The 17,151-nt window shown below is 39.0% G+C and overlaps 1 protein-coding gene across 3 annotated transcripts in view; it reads left to right on the top strand.

The window, feature by feature from the left end:
* The window catches only part of FZD6 (frizzled class receptor 6), a 38,556-nt gene extending 22,856 nt beyond the window's left edge, over positions 1–15,700 (top strand). The window contains exons 3-7 of one of the 3 annotated variants that reach the window (XM_021688290.1): positions 5,529–5,725; positions 8,828–9,845; positions 11,206–11,354; positions 13,044–13,472; positions 14,235–15,700. In XM_021688290.1, coding sequence (XP_021543965.1) covers positions 5,529–5,725; positions 8,828–9,845; positions 11,206–11,354; positions 13,044–13,472; positions 14,235–14,403 — 1,962 coding nt within the window. In that variant the 3' untranslated portion in view covers positions 14,404–15,700. The remainder of the gene's footprint in view (positions 1–5,528; positions 5,726–8,827; positions 9,846–11,205; positions 11,355–13,043; positions 13,473–14,234) is intronic. The other 2 variants (XM_021688292.1, XM_021688291.1) reach the window with 2 other exon arrangements.
* Positions 15,701–17,151: the final 1,451 nt, after the last annotated feature.

Raw genomic sequence — 17,151 nt, forward strand, 5'->3', positions numbered from 1 at the left:
TCCCCAAAGGCAGACACTTTGAACTCTTCCAGGGCTCTTCTGATACATAGGCCATGTTCTTTTTTTTTTTTTTTTTTTAAAGATTTTATTTATTTATTTGACAGAGAGAGACACAGCAAAAGAGGGAACACAAGCAGGGGGAGTGGGAGAGGGAGAAGCAGGCTTCCCGCTGAGCAGGGAGCCCGATGCGGGGCTCGATCCCAGGACCCTGGGACCATGACCTGAGCCGAAGGCAGACGCCCAGCGACTGAGCCATCCAGGCGCCCCTGATACATAGGCCATGTTCTAATATGCTTAGTCTGTTACTTATTGATTCTTCCATTTAGAACTTCAGGCAGTCTCTTTATTCTTTCCTATTACAGTAGTTGATAATTTATTTGTCTCACTCTACTATTTTTACTTCTCTTCCCAATGTTCTAATACAGTTCTTGGTTAAAACACGGGGGCGCCTGGGTGGTTCAGTTGGTTGAGCAACTGCCTTCGGCTCAGGTCATGATCCTGGAGACCTGGGATCGAGTCCCACATCGGGCTCCTTGCTCAGCAGGGAGTCTGCTTCTCCCTCTGACCCTCTTCCCTACTCATGCTCTCTCTCTATCATTCTCTCTCTCTCTCTCAATAAATAAATAAAAATCTTAAAAAAAAATCAGTGCTAGCATTACTAGGAACATTAAATATTGTACATTACTGAGTCAAGTAATATGCTTTGATTGCATGTCTTTCTTTAATACCTTCCCTCTTGGTTAATACAGTAACTGCATTTTCCCTTATTTGCTTTGTTTTTTATGTACCTATAGCTAATTTTTTTTCCCTGATGTCCCAACAGACTTTTAGACATCTAACAGCAATTTTTTCAGATGCTCAAAATATGATACAATCTCTCAGTTCCAGTCCCGCATTCCCATTCCCTTGAGACAGTCCTCCTGCAGCTGTCTGTCCTCCTATATATGCCCTGATTGCTTTCTGGACTAGATACATAGCCGTCATGCTAAGGCTTCCTCTTGCCATACTCCATTGTTGGCAACTAATTCCTGAGTCCCATGTCATTTTCCTTCATTGTTTATTCATATATTCCTTCAATTGGTTTTATGAATACTACATCCTCTAGTTGCTTCCTAAAAAGGGATACTTGTAAGTTAATATTTTTTATTCCTTACAGAGCTTAAAATGTCATTATTTTACTGTCACCTAAATGGTTAGGTATAGAATTCTAGCTTAAAAGTAATATTCCTTCAGAATATTAGAGTTATTTTTGCATTGTCTTCTAGTATCTGATATTATTAGATATTCAGAATTTAATTCCTTTGTGTGTGACCTGTTTTTTTCTGTTTGGAAGCATTTATGATCTCTTGATGCTCTGAAATTTTTATTGATGTGCCTAGTTCATTCATTGCTCTGGATTGTTCATTTATTTGACAAATATTTATAGAAAAAATCATTCTATACACACACACACACACACACACACACACACACGTTGTTCTAGGCAGTAGGGATATAGCAGTGAAAAAAATAGACAAAATCCCTTTCCCTCATGGAATTTACATTCTAGTGGTAAAGGCAGAAATTAAGAAATAAACTAATATATAATGAAATGTCAGATAGTGGTAAGGACTATAAAGAAATACAAAGCAGAATAATGGAACAGAGAATGGAAGGACAATTTTTTACATAGGGTGGGTAGGGAATGCTTCTCTGAAGTGACAGTTATGCAGAGACCCAAATGAATGAGGACATAAGCTATGTGACTCTGTGGAGGAAGAGTGTTCTAGGTTAAGGGAACAGCAAATACAAAGCCTCTGAAGCAGAAATACACATGGAATGATGAGAAGCAAAAGGCCAATTTGGTGGCACTGGAGTGAATAAGAGAAAGCATGGTAGGAAATGAGGAAGAGGGTGGTAGGAAAGTGGATTTGTAGCCAGGGGCCAGGAAATTTAAGGCCTCATAGGACTTGATAAGGACTCTGGAATTTATTGTAATGGAGTCTTTCGAACAAGGACAAACTTACATTTTAAAGAATCACACTGGTTGGAGGGTGGATCTGAAGGGAAATTGACTGTCAGATTTGCAAGCATGTTAAGTAGTGAGACCATTAGGAAGCTCTTTCAGTAGTCTAGGTGAAAGATTTAGTGGCTTAGACGTAGTAACTTAGTAACGGTGAGAAATGGTCAGATTTGAAACACATCCTACAGGGAGAACCAACAGGATTTGCTGCTGGGTTGGATATGGGGTAAGAGAAAGAGAGAAGTAGAGGATGAATCTTTGGATTCTGGGCCAGAGCAACTTGGTGAATGGTGGCACCACCTAACTGAGATGAGGAGGACTGAGGGATTGTTTGGGAGATAGGGTGCAGGGGACTGAGTTGTGTTTTGGACATACTGGGTTTGAGATGCATGTTGACAGCTTATTGGAATTCTCCTTGGAGCCAGGTGGTCATCAAGTAGAGGGTTCACAGGAGAGATGGGGCCAGAGATAACTTTGGGAATCCTTCATGTACAGTTGGTATTTAATACCATGGTTCTGGATGAGTTCCCTTGGGGAGTGAGTATAGATAAGATAGCGATCTGAGGATGGAACTCTCGAGCACTCCAATATTTAGAATTGGGAAATGGCAGAGAATCAAAAAAAGAACAGCAGTGAGATAGGTAGAAATCCAGGAGAATTCATATTCTAGAAGCCAGTTGAAAAAAACGTTCCATGAGGAGGGCAGGATCCACTGTGTAAAATGTTGTTAAGAGTTTAGTAGGATGAGGACTTAGAATTGACTATTGGATTTGACAATGTGGAGTTTATTGGTGGCTCTGACAAGCAGTTTCACTGAAGTATGAGTATGATTGGAGGGAGGCTCAAGAGGGAATGGGAAGAGCAGAATTAGAGAAAGAAAGTAAAGACAACTATTTTGAGGAGTTTTTCTATAAAGGGGAACAGAAAAATGGGATAATGGCTGGATGGGGATTGGGATGTGGGGTCAAGGAAAGATATTATTGTTTTGTTTTGTTTGTGGTGGGAGATAATAGAACAAGTTTGTCTGGTGGGATAATCACTGTAGCATAGGGTTTGGAATTAGGGGGTTGGAAGAGAGGAGAATATGAGAGAGATCTCTGTAAAATAAAATTGACTGGGGGCACCTGGGTGGCACAGTTGGTTAAGCATCCAACTTTTGATTTCAGCTCAGCTCATGATCTCAGAGTCATGAGATTGAGCCCCACGTCGGGCTCCGTGCTCAGCATGGAGTCTGCTTAAGGCTCTCTCTCTCCCTCTGCCTCTCCCCCTGCTCGCGTTCTCTCTTTCAAATAAATAAATCTTAAAAAAGAAAAGAAAATTGACTGAAGTTTTAGCCCAGAAATGTTTTAGTAATAAGATTGCAATGTGATACCAGCTTTTTCAGTTTGTAAACTAGTACCCTTCTGTTCTGAAAAATGTTCTTATATTCTGTATTTGATTATCATCCATACCCCAGTCTCCCTGTTCTTTTTGGAACTCCTTTAGTCATGTGTTGGACACTTGGACTGATCCTCTGATTGGGAGGATTTTCTCTCCGATTGTCCATCTCTTCCCTCAGCCTTATCTTTTAATCCTTCTGTAGAGATTTGTTTTTTTTTTTAATTTGAGCTATCTTACTATTTTAATTTTTCATAGCATCCTATCCCTTTTAAATGAATGCAGTAACTTCTCATTTAAGATATTAAGGTTTTTATTTGTTCTGTGATTTGTTTTCTTCTGTTCTCTGCATAGTCTCTGTTTCCTCCAAATATTCAATTATCTGCTTGCTTGCTTTGGTCTCTCTTTGATGTGGGAGGCTTTCTTCAAATGTCTGATGATCCTTGGCTGCCCATTTTTATTTGTGTGGGGCACTAAAAAGCTCCGTGTGCAAGAACGGGGCTTGTTACTGCTGGGCTTCATAGTAGGGTGAGCTCAAGGTCAGCTGGCTTTTTCATTGTCAGTGTGTAGAGCTCTTCAAGACTGTTGAGTTTTTTCAAAGAATGGGGATGGTAGGTATGTGCCTGAACAGAACAGGAGGAGGAAGATGAGGGCTTTATGTTCCTATAAGTAGACTGTTACTCAGTCCCCCTCTTTTCATTTTGTGCATTATCCCTGCCCTGTGCTTGATGCCTCAAGTGCAGAACATCTCCATCTCCATTTCTCCCGGAAACAACCCTGGTGGAATGCAGTAGTTATCTGGGCTGGGGTAGGGGTGAGGGTAGCCTTTTGTGCTACTTGGTACCTCAAAGAACTGAGACTCTTGGATTATTTAGAGCACATCAGCTCATTGTCATCTGAATCCCTCCACTCCTACTTCATAATCCACCCCATGTCCCATTAAGTCACTTTCCACTCCTCTGATAGCTTTCCGTCATGGAAAGGCTGGGGCTTTCTTTTTTTTTTGTCATTGGAAAAGTCAGATATGCTAATGTAGTCTCTTCTGTTCACTTACTAATGGGTTAGTGCCTTTTTTTTCTTTATTATAATTTTAGTAAGGAAGCATGAGGAGGAAAAGAGGGTAAACATATGTGGTTAATGTGCCAGGTTTATCCAGAACCCATCTGCCTCTCTGAAGTGTAATCATTGCAATAATGTTTATTGAGTGCTTATTACTACATGCCAGACACTGTTTGAAGTATGCCAGACACTGTTTGAAGTGCTTTACATTTATTAATTCCATACTCATAACAATCTTATGCAATAGGTACTATTATTATTGCCATTTTACAGATGAAGAAACTAAGGCACAGAAAAGTTAACTTGACAAAGTTACACAGCCAGTAAGTGGGGGACTAGCATTCCAACTCAGCCATCAGACTCTAGAGATGCTTCCTGCTTTTAAAACTCTCCAATAGTATTTTATTCCTTGATTTCTAAAATCCAGACAACTTACCATGCCATTCCCGTTCTTCAGGATCAGGCCCAGCATACCTCTCCAATCTCACCTCTCTCTGCTCTGCCCTTAGCACCACCTCTTTGACCTTATATTCTAGCCACACTAAGCTTGCCCTGCATGGACAAGGTTCTAATGATCCTCATGCCTTTTTCATGCTGTTCCTCTGCCCCAAACATTCCTTCATTCTCTAGAATGCTCAGTACAGTGTTAGGGTATTCCATTTTATTAAACTGAATATTTGCATGATTTATTTTATCTAGCAATCAACTCATGCTTTTGATTTGATTTAGCATGTCTTCTTGAAAAATGTATAATTGAATAAAATAATAATATTCCATTATGTGTGAAGGGTTCATAAGTCTAACAGACTAACTGAAATTATCTCCTTTAAATTTGATTGTATGCGGGGCACCTGGCTGGCTCAGTCAGTAGAGCTTATGACTCTTGATCTCAGGGTCATGAGTTCAAACCCCATGTTGGGCATAGAGATTAGTTTAAAAATAAATTAATAAAAGTGAAAGAAATTAACTGTATTGAGAGTGAAATATTCTTTTGGAGTGTAAGTGAAAAGGTATATACTTTAAATAGTAAGTAAGTTCCATTCATTTGTTATTAAAATGTTTTCTGACCTTATCTTGCTGTTTTTGATAGCCTTTTCTTCCTCTTGCAAATTTGGAGTGTTCACCAAACATCGAAACTTTCCTTTGCAAAGCTTTTGTACCAGCCTGCACAGAACAAATTAACGTGGTTCCACCTTGTCGTAACTTTTGTGAGAAAGTATATTCTGATTGCAAAAAATTAATCGACACTTTTGGTATGCGATGGCCTGAGGAACTTGAATGTGACAGGTAAATTATGTTTTCAACTGAAAGCTACCAGTGATCTTCTAATGTTGATAGTAGTTTTCCAGAATGTTCGTGACAGGCTTTCATTATTTAACACATGTTTATTGCACACTTAACATGTGCCAGCCACTGTGGCGACAGTGTTTTGGACACAGTGGTGAGCAAAAACAGATTTGCGGTGGGAACGTACAGTGGGGTGGGAGGAACAGATGGTAATCAAATGATTATAATAATAAATGTAAAATTATAACCATGCTAGATGCAACAGGGAGAAGTACACAGTTCTCTGAGAAGATGTAAGGGTGCCTTTGACCCAAACGGGGGGGAAATGAACTTATTATCAATTCACTGACCTTTTTGCACATTGACCTTGGCTTATTACTTTCGTCTCCTATTCTCTAGACATTGGTGGATTGTAATTTGAAATATTCTACTGATACAATGAGACTTCACATGATAAAGCTGGGAAGGAAGCTGTGTCTATCTTTTTGTGTCTTTACTTATAGACTAAAGTATAGAAGCTTTGTAGAAGTCATATACTTCTGGTGGATAATTGTTTCCAGGAACAATTGATAATGTATAGTAAAGATGAGGATGCTCATACCTTACACTCTAGACAATCCCCTGCTATAGCAACGTTTACACAAATAAGGAATCCTGCTAAGAATACTGATTGCCACAGTATTTCTAATTTTTTTTAAAAAGGGAAAAAGTGAAACTCCAGTGTAGAAGAATGACTAGTAAACTGTGATGTACTTACACACCAGAATACCATGATACAGTTGATAAAATTAATGTAGTTGATCCACCTCTGTAAACATGGATAAATCTAAAAATTATAGTGTTAAGTTAAAAAAGGATGCTACAGGATAATATATATAGTATGATGTCATTTATATAAAATTCAAAACCTTCATAAAACAGTATTATATATAACATTATGGTTAGAAAGTCACATAGTAAAAATTTTTTTAAATGCGTAAGGAGAATAAAAACTGAACTTGTACTAATGAGTATTTCTGGGGTGAGAGCAAAGAGAATAGGACCAGAAAGGGGTCCCAACTGATCTCTACTGTTATATTAGTTATTTTAAAAGATATAAAGCAAAACTGACATAATATTACATTTTAAAAATGCTGGTAGATACATAGTGTTCTTTTTATGGGCATACATTTTAATATTTGCTACTCTTACCTATATCTAAAGCATATTTTAAACGTTTTCTGCTTGGGGTGCTTGGCTGGCTCAGCTAGTGGTGCATGAGACTCTTTTTTTAAGATTTTATTTATTTATTTGACAGAGAGAGACACAGCGAGAGAGGGAACACAAGCAGGGGGAGTGGGAGAGGGAGAAGCAGGCTTCCCGCTGAGCAGGGAGCCCGATGCGGGGCTCGATCCCAGGGCCATGGGATCATGACCTGAGCCAAAGGCAGACGCTTAATGACTGAGCCACCCAGGCGCCCCGGAGCATGAGACTCTTGACCTTGGGGTTATGAGTTTGAGTCCTACTTTGGGTGTGTAGAGATTACTTAAAAATAAAATCTGAAAAAAACACAAAAATAAACAAGTAAATAAATAAATAAAATGTTTTCTTGTTAGAAACTCCCACTAATTTTTATTTTTTTAAAAGATTTTATTTATTTATTTAAGAGAGAGAGCACAAGTGGGGGTAGGGACAGAGGAAGAGGGAGAGGGACAAGCAGACTCCCACATGAGTAGGGAGCCCAATGTGGGGCTCAATCCCAGGACCCGAAGATCATGACCTGAGCCAAAATCAGATGCTTAACTGACTGAGCCACCCAGGTGCCCCAAAACTCCCACTAATTTTTAAACTATATAGATCCTCCAAATTAATGCTGGTGTGTAGAACTCAACTGAGTAATGAAGTTTTTCACAAAATAGAAATATACCTGTGTATATCACTCTGGTCTCCCATAAATAAGGGAGGCAAGGAGTACAGACTTCCAGTTATAAAATAAGTATGTCATGGGGATATAATGTACAGCCTGGGGAATATAGCCAATAACATCGTATTAATTTTGTGACAGATGGTGATTAGGTTTACTATGGTGACCATTTCTCAATGTATATAAATGTCGAACCACTATGTTGTACACCTAAAACTCATATAATAGTGTATGTCAGTTATACCTCAATTAGAAAAACCCAGCCAAACTGAAACAGAATAGTGATGTGAATTAAGCTGGTCCCAGTCTACCTCTTGGTGATCTTCTTGCCTTTAAGAATGTAGAGATCACCTGAACTCAATCCAGGAAGGGGAAGGGTCTCATTTCAGTCAATTTTAACTGTCAAAACCTTAGTCATATGGTTGAGCTACTTTGCTTGTGGGCATTAAAAAACAAGTGAACGGGGCGCCTGGGTGGTTCAGTCGTTAAGCGCCTGCCTTCGGCTCAGGTCATGATCCCAGGGTCCTGGGATCGAGCCCCGCATCGGGCTTCCTGCTCGGCGGGAAGCCTGCTTCTCCCTCTCCCACTCCCCCTGCTTGTGTTCCCTCTCTACCTCTCTCTCTGTCAAATTAAAAAAAATCTTTAAAAAAAAAAACAACAAGTGAACTTCCCTAAGTTTTATATTTCTAATGCTGTAAACAGATAAGCCAGCACTTTTTTGTCTGGAGACTATTAATTAAGATAAATTCTTTCTTTCTTTTTTTTTAGGATAAATTCTTTCTTAAGTATTTAGTCTTGGAAGCAGAAATTATTTAAAAATTAATTGGGGCACCTGGCTGGCTCAGTCAGTGGAGCATGCAACTCTTGATCTCGGTCGGGGTTCTGAGTTCAAGCCCCACCTAGGGTGTAGAGCTTACTTAAAAAAAAGTTTACAAAATAAAAATTATTAATTGATCATTTTCTGAGTAAGGGAATTTTCATATTCACTTGCCTCGTATTAAATATATGTTAGCGTGTTGGGGCCTCACTAACAACTACAAGTTTTTGGTTAACTTCAAAGCTCTAACCTACAATCTATCCAGGTTGTGTGTCTTCCCTTCAGTTATGAATGCATAAGGTAATACTTTATAGTTGGAAAGCATAGCATTAAAATAGTGAATCAGTAAAAATGTTACCTTCAATTTTTATAATCTCTACAGATTGCAATACTGTGATGAGACCGTTCCTGTAACTTTTGATCCACACACACAGTTTCTTGGTCCTCAGAAGAAAACAGAGGAAGTTCAAAGAGACATTGGATTTTGGTGTCCAAGGCACCTTAAGACTTCCGGGGGACAAGGCTATAAGTTTCTGGGAATTGACCAGTGCGCACCTCCATGCCCTAACATGTATTTTAAAAGTGATGAGCTAGAGTTTGCAAAAAGTTTTATCGGGATAGTTTCAATATTTTGTCTTTGTGCAACTCTCTTCACATTCCTCACTTTCTTAATTGATGTTAAAAGATTCAGATACCCAGAGAGACCAATTATATATTACTCTGTCTGCTACAGCATCGTGTCCCTGATGTACTTTATCGGATTCTTGTTAGGCGACCGCACAGCGTGCAACAAAGCAGATGAGAAGCTAGAACTCGGGGACACCGTCGTTCTGGGCTCTCAGAATAAGGCTTGCACTGTTCTGTTTATGTTTTTGTATTTTTTCACAATGGCCGGCACAGTGTGGTGGGTGATTCTTACCATCACGTGGTTCCTGGCGGCAGGAAGAAAATGGAGTTGTGAAGCCATTGAACAAAAAGCGGTATGGTTTCATGCTGTTGCGTGGGGAATACCGGGTTTTCTGACCGTTATGCTTCTTGCTATGAACAAAGTTGAAGGAGACAACATTAGTGGCGTTTGCTTCGTCGGCCTTTATGACCTGGATGCTTCCCGCTACTTTGTGCTCCTGCCACTTGGCCTTTGTGTGTTTGTCGGACTGTCTCTTCTTTTAGCTGGCATTATTTCCTTAAATCACGTTCGGCAAGTTATCCAGCATGATGGCCGGAACCAAGAGAAACTAAAGAAATTTATGATTCGAATTGGGGTCTTTAGTGGCCTGTATCTTGTGCCCCTGGTGACCCTTCTAGGATGTTACGTCTATGAGCAAGTGAACAGGGTCACCTGGGAGATAACCTGGGTCTCCGACCACTGTCGTCAGTACCACATCCCATGTCCTTATCAGGTAAAGAGCATTTGTATTAGTTTGCTATCTTTTTTAAAGATTTTATTTATTTATTTATTTGAGAGAGGGAGAGAGAGTGCACAAGCCAGTGGGGATGGGCAGAGGGAGAGGGAGAAGCAGACTCCCCGCTGAGCAGGGAGCCCGAGACATGGGGCTCGATCCCAAAGCCCTGAGATCATCACCTGAGCTGAAGGCAGACGCTTAACCGACTGAGCCACCCAGGGACCCCTGTATTAGTTCACTATTTAACTTGAACATAGAGGATGTTCCCTGGAAGCACACTTGAACTAGTCATGAACATGACCTTAGATTTCCCATAAGAAAATCCAGTAGACAGAGGGAATGATTCCTTGGGCATCAGAAGAAACCGGGGTCGGGGCACCTGGGTGGCTCAGTCGTTAAAGCATCTGCCCTTGGCTCAGGTCATGATCCCAGGGTCCTGGAATCGAGCCCCACATCGGGCTCCCTGCTCCGGGGGGAAGCCTGCTTCTCCCTCTCCCACTCCCCCTGCTTGTGTTCCCTCTCTCGCTGTGTCTCTCTCTGTCAAATAAATAAATAAATAAATAAATAATCTTTAATTAACAAAAAAAAAAGAAGAAGAAACTGGGGTCAGTGCCTCAAGAGTTCTTTCCTCAAGTTTAGGCTTTGGTTACAACAGTTAAAATGCTTCCTAAAGTTAAATTTGGTTGCAAAGGCAGATAAATAATAATGAGGAACAGAAACAGAAGAACAGGTCTGTCAATTTCTGCTGAATTGGGAGTTGTTTTTAATTCTTCAGTTAGTGGGGGGAAAACTTACTTGGGTATATTGAATGTGATCGTATCATAATTTTTGTTTCATATATATGCTTATAAAAACAGAACTTATTTTACTGTATTGTATTAATACTTATTTCACTCTGACCAACCACATTTTTTAAAAACATAAACAACAATGCATAAAGACTCTAAAATAGTATGTTGTTCCAGTGAATTTAAATGTAATTTTTTGGTAGATTCTCATGAAGCAAAGTAGATGAATACTTAAAGCCAGATATTTTGGCAATTACAAGAGGCTGCTACACTTACAGGGAAAAAATGCTGAGAAATCAGGCCAAAATTTAGGATGTGCTTCCTAAATATATTTAAGTGTTTTCCTTTTCTAGCTATATATTTTGATACACAGATAAGTTCTTCATTCACAACTTTAGTGAAGAATATACTTAATGCAGCACTAGTCATTATATTATGCTATGACAAACATTTTATAATAAAACAGACTGAAGATATATACTTTTTGTTCAAGTTTTACATTGACTATATAGACTTCTTTCCACTGAAAATGTATCACTGAAATTTTTATTATTCACTTTTCTTTGTAGGCAAAAACAGAAACTCGACCAGAACTGGCTTTATTTATGATAAAATATCTGATGACATTAATTGTTGGCATCTCTGCCGTCTTCTGGGTTGGAAGCAAAAAGACATGCACGGAATGGGCTGGGTTTTTTAAACGAAATCGTAAGAGAGAGTAAGAAGCTATTGAATTATCTGATGTTGTTTTAAATTAAATAGAACAAAAACCAAGGAACTATTCAAGTCATTATTGTACTTTCGTATGTCAACTGTTAGGTCAAATTTGGAAATCTTTTTCCTGGGGAAATATACTTTATTTTGTTTGGCATTCATTAAAATAGTCTTTGACCTATACTATTCTATTGAAATATGAATGAAAGTTTTGTAAAGTGTTTATTTTCTTTACACAGCTTATATTTAATATTATCACTGCTATCACTGGATTCATTATTTTGGGTGCAGCATTTTAAATTTTAATTATCAGTGATAAAAGATTAAATGGGATCACATATATGTAAGGAAATCTATAGAGTATGATTCAAATATATTGTATGATCATTGTTTACTACCTTTAAATTTTATTACACATAGTGCTGGCTTAAAATGTCACTTATTGGGGCACCTGGGTGGCTCAGTCATTAAGCGTCTGCCTTCGGCTCAGGTCATGATCCCAGGGTCCTGGGATCGAGCCCCACATCGGGCTCCCTGCTCATGGGAAGCCTGCTTCTCCCTCTCCCACTCCCCCTGCTTGTGTTCCCTCTCTCACTGTCTCTCTCTCTGTCAAATAAATAAAATCTTTAAAAAAAAAAAAAGCCACTTATTTGCGTTGCTTAAGATGGTAAAATTTTAAACTTACGCAGTATTTTGTAACAATATAGTAGATTTACAAGTAAATAGTTCATTTTGGTTATTTATGTACATTGTACGCTCTATACAATCAACAGTGTAGTATAGGTTTTTAAACTATTCCCCATTGGTTTGATTAATAAACTTTTTGGGGTAAAAACTTCAGAACTATAGATCTTTTCTAAGTTTTTGAAGTCTGAAGAATTGCATTTTTTTTTTTTTTAAAGATTTTCTTTATTTGACAGAGAGAGCACACAAGCAGGGGGAGAGGGAGCTGAGCAGGGAGCCTGATTGAAGAATTGCATTTAACTGGACTTGAATTATTTTGCACTATTATTACATAACTATCCTGTATTTATATACTCACACTTAAGTATAACTTGCAAACTTTAATGTTAGAAAGCAAACAAATTTGGGGCGCCTGGGTGGCTCAGTCGTTAAGCGTCTGCCTTCGGCTCAGGTCATGATCCCAGGGTCCTGGGATCGAGCCCCGCATCGGGCTGCCTGCTCCGCGGGAGGCCTGCTTTTCCCTCTCCCCCTCCCCCTGCTTGTGTTCCCTCTCTCACTGTCTCTCTCTCTCTGTTGAAAAATAAATAAAAAATCTTTAAAAAAAAAAAAAAAAAGAAAGCAAACAAATTTAACAACAACCATTCTATCTCCTTTCTCTTCTAGTTTACTTTTATATTTGATGTATTTACGTGTGATACACAGATTGTGCCCTACTCTGTGCTGCTTTGAGTTTCCTTGTCCTCATCCTTTGGTTTAGCTTCTTTCATTTCTTACCAATCTACTTATGCTGACAAAGGCAACTAACAGTGATGCAAAAAAGACTTCACTTCATGACCATCTACTTATAGCTCGTGATATCTATAATCCCAGATTTCATAACTATAGATCATTTAGAATTTTTGACTGGGTTGACTCAGGATTTTTGGCATAAGAGATGTGGTGTGCTTTTTGGCTTCTGGATAGCACTTAACATTTACCGAGTAAGCCCTGTCCTTGGTTTCTCTTGCAGTCCAATCAGTGAAAGCCGCAGAGTTCTACAGGAGTCATGTGAGTTCTTCTTAAAGCACAATTCCAAAGTTAAACACAAAAAGAAGCACTGCAAACCCAGTTCGCACAAGCTGAAGGTCATTTCCAAATCCATGGGAACCAGCACAGGCACCACAGGAAATCACGGCACGTCCTCGGTGGCAATCACTAACCACGATTACTTAGGACAAGAAGCTTCGACAGAAATACCAACCTCCCCAGAGACGTCCGTGAGAGAGGTGAGAGCAGATGGAGCGAGCACCCCCAGATCCAGAGAAGAGGACTGTGGGGAGCCGGCCTCCCCAGCAGCATCCAGCTCCAAACTCTGTGGGGAACAGGCCGACAGGAAAGGCCGGGCAGGCAATGGGAACGATAAGATCAGCGTGTCTGAAAGTACACGGAGTGAAGGAAGGTGAGCTTGGATTTTGTTACCTTAAATCGGGACTACTTTGAATACTGCATTATCCGTTTTTTATTAAAGCATAGCACATCTGGAAAGAAAATGTTCTAGGAGAGGACATGTCCATACACTTCATCCAAGGAAGTTTGGCTTTAAGAAGTTTGGGTTCAGCCTATAAATGTGCTATTTGGTAGTTTGATTCTTAGCTTGGAAGAGAGCCTTCGTGAATGTTGTTCAAGTAGGAAAGTGATGTTCATTTCGATGGCAGTTGTTAAGTGTTGCATGTATATTTGGGTAAATGTTTAAGATCCTTCTGAAATACAGGCTATTAAGTTGTAATTAGCACTGTATCATAGTACTAAAAGGCAGTTGTCATTTCATATGAAGATGATTATAAAATGTTTTTTATTTTCTGAACATGAAAGGATATTGACATTATCTTTAATGAATTTTCCCAAATGGTCATAGGTGATCCAAACACAGGTAAACATCGAATTAGCCAGAATGCCGACAGCTAAGTACTTTTAGGTCTCAAGGTTGTCTCACTTCCCTCCTCCCAGACTAAACCAGATGCACCTTCTTTGTGTTCCCATAACCGCTTTTGCAGACTGGATTCTAAGTAGATTTGTGCCTTTGAAATAGATATGTGCTCTGATAAGGGTGGATGCTGCTTGGGAGTAAAACTCATGAGAAGGGGATGGCAGTGGGTGAGGACATTTGGCCTCACGTGTGTGCTTTGGTCTGTAGTATGTCACCTTTCGTCTTTTTACCTAGGGTGACTGCAAAAAGTGATGTCACCGAAGCCGGCCCAGGGCAGAGCTACAGCTTGCAGGCCCCAGGTTCCTCGGAGCCGGGCAGCCCGAGAGGCTCCACGTCACTGCTCGTTCACTCGGCTTCTGGGGGCAGAAAAGAGCAGGGCCCCGGCAGTCACTCTGATACCTGAGGGACAGGTTCGCCCGCCGCTGAGAAGTGGATTCGTGTTACACTGGAGGGGACAGCGCGCTGTCTCATCAGTATCCCTGTTCTGTTCTTTTGCACCGACAGCTACATTGCGGGCTGTTACACTGGAAACAGTAGATTCCGAGAATAAAAGGATTCATTTTGCACAGAGGTTAACGATGACCATGTACCCAGAAAGCAGAAATGTGCTGGTTAATAATATTTTTTTAAGTTGTGTGGGAGGAGGCAGTGAGAGGAATCTTCCTTTTCTATTTATGAAGATTCTACTCTTGTTAAAAGTATTTTAAGATGTACTATATGCTATTTCACTTTTATGGTATAAAATCAAGATATTTCTTTGCTAAAGTATTTAAAGCTTATCTTTGTATCTTTTTTATATATTTGAAAATAAGTTTATATGTATTTGAACTTTTTTTAGGAATCCTGGAAAAGCTATCCAACTATTTTTGTTATGTTCTCAGATTTTAGCACTACTTTGGTAGCCTTGACACTGAGTTTCTAAGAAAATTGAAAAATAGTATTCTTTTATAGTATAAAAAATATTTGACACACCAGAAGGTGTTGTAATGGAATCCACTTATTCCACTTTATCATCTTCCCTGTGTGAATTTTATAAAGTCTTATTGTTTTAGGAATTTCGTACATCTGTTATGCCACTAAAATAAGGTGCTTGATGTCCAGTGTTGATTGTATTATGCTGCTCGCTGATCCTTCTACATTTTTAAATAGTATGTCCTGAAGGATTAGATGAAATTTACTCTTTAGAAATTAAGCCAAGGGCAATTGATTTCCTTTTTAAAAAAAACGTTTTATGACCACTCAAGATTGTATTTTTATGACCATTTATAGTTGCTTATACTTTTAACTTTTGCTTTTTAACATTTAGAATTCTAAAGTTTGTACAGTATCTTTGTCAGACATTATGTAGAATTCATTTCTGTACTTAAATAGGATTTTGCTGAACATTTAAAAGTGTTAAAAAAATGTGTTAGCATTAGTGCCAATCAAATGGGAAAAAAATGTGTCTTGATAAAATGTATTTTATATAACGTACTTTAAAATATTAAAGAATTTTCTTAATTTTATTTCCAACTAAGTGTTATACCTTGAACAATGTTTTCTGATGGTTTTGGTTTTTTCCTCTATTTAGCATTCTATTAGGCATAAGAGAAAGATTATCATGTACTGTATGGAAAATGTAAATATTAACTTTTCCACATTTTGAACTTTGTATACAAAAACATTGTGTGATCTCTCCAGTAATAAAATTTTCTCTGTGTAAGAGATTGTGGAGTATTCTGTGCTTATTCTTAGTGGTCCTGACCCAGGAAGTGGTAGAATTTTTCAGATCAGTGGCTCCATGACTAATAAGCCAGAAGTTTGTTTGTTTTAAAGATTTTATTTATCTGACAGAGACACAGCAAGAGAGGGAACACAAGCAGAGGGAGAGGGAGAAGCAGTGACTTTATTAACGTATCCTAGTCACTCTAATAATTTTATAGTTGGTTTTTCCTGGATTTTCAATGTAGATGATCTTTTCATGTCAAATAATGGTAATTTTATTTCTCAGCTATTAGCCTGAACTGGGAACCCATCACTGTTAATAGCGGTGTCAGCGGGCATCCTGGTCTTGTTTATTTGAATGAGAATGTCTCTAGTATTTCATCATTAAAAACAACGTTGGCATTTGATAGAAGATAGATCTTTTTTCACTAGTTAATAACGAATCCTATTCTGACAATTTTTTTTCAAATTAGCAGTAGGTGCCGAATTTTATTGAATGCCTTGTTGCTGTATTAGTCAAGGTAGGCTAACTGCTGTAACAATCCTCAAGATGGTAGCAGCTGAAGGAACAGGTGCAAATGTTCTTGAGGTAGCCCTCCAACGGATTCTTCAAGGACCCACCACTTCCAGCTTCCCGTGCAGCCATCCACAGCCATCCCTTAGAGCTGCAGATTCTTTGCAGGATTCTCTGCACCCAGCCAGTAGATGGAGGAAGAGAGAGTAACCGATTGCACAGGAAGATTGTTATGGGTCCAAGTGGGAAGTGGCACACATCATTTCCAGCTACATTCCACTTGCCAGAACCCAGGCACAGAATCACACCTAACTGCAAGGCAGGCTGGGAAATACAGTCTAGGTGTGTGCCTGGGCTGGGGGGGCAGAGGGGGGGCGGGAAGGAGGAACCACCTTACTCAGTCATTGGCCAGCAATGTTGCAATCTACAAATCTAATGTCGTAAAATAAATTTCCCAGTATAATGCCATTCTCTCCTTCTTTGAATAATTCAAAGTCATCATGGTGTATCATTTAATATCCTGCTGGATTTGATTTGTTAGCAATTTAAGATAAAAATGTACATCCATACCTACCTGTATTCTAAATGATTCCTCCACCAGGAACATAGCATTTGTAATCAGTAAGCTTAAATTTTTAAAAATATTCTGTTTCTAAGAGCAGACTTCAAGACTACCATCTAATTCAAAAGAAAACAGCAGTTTCTCTTTTTCATGAGACCAGAGTCTGTGATGCAAAAAGAGCCAACTGTTTCAGAAGTGGTGACTTCAATTTTTATAAGAATTACAGAGCATTTTTTGACCAAGAAAGTGGACCTAAATTACAGATTTACAATATTGGCATGAGCATTGTGCAGCTCAACTCCACAGCAGAAAAAATATGATAAAGCATTTCACCTTGAAAATCAGCCACAATCAACCAAATTTTATGGAAT

The sequence above is a fragment of the Neomonachus schauinslandi genome, chromosome 4 (assembly GCF_002201575.2).
Source record: "Neomonachus schauinslandi chromosome 4, ASM220157v2, whole genome shotgun sequence".
Taxonomy (NCBI): Eukaryota; Metazoa; Chordata; class Mammalia; order Carnivora; family Phocidae; genus Neomonachus; species Neomonachus schauinslandi.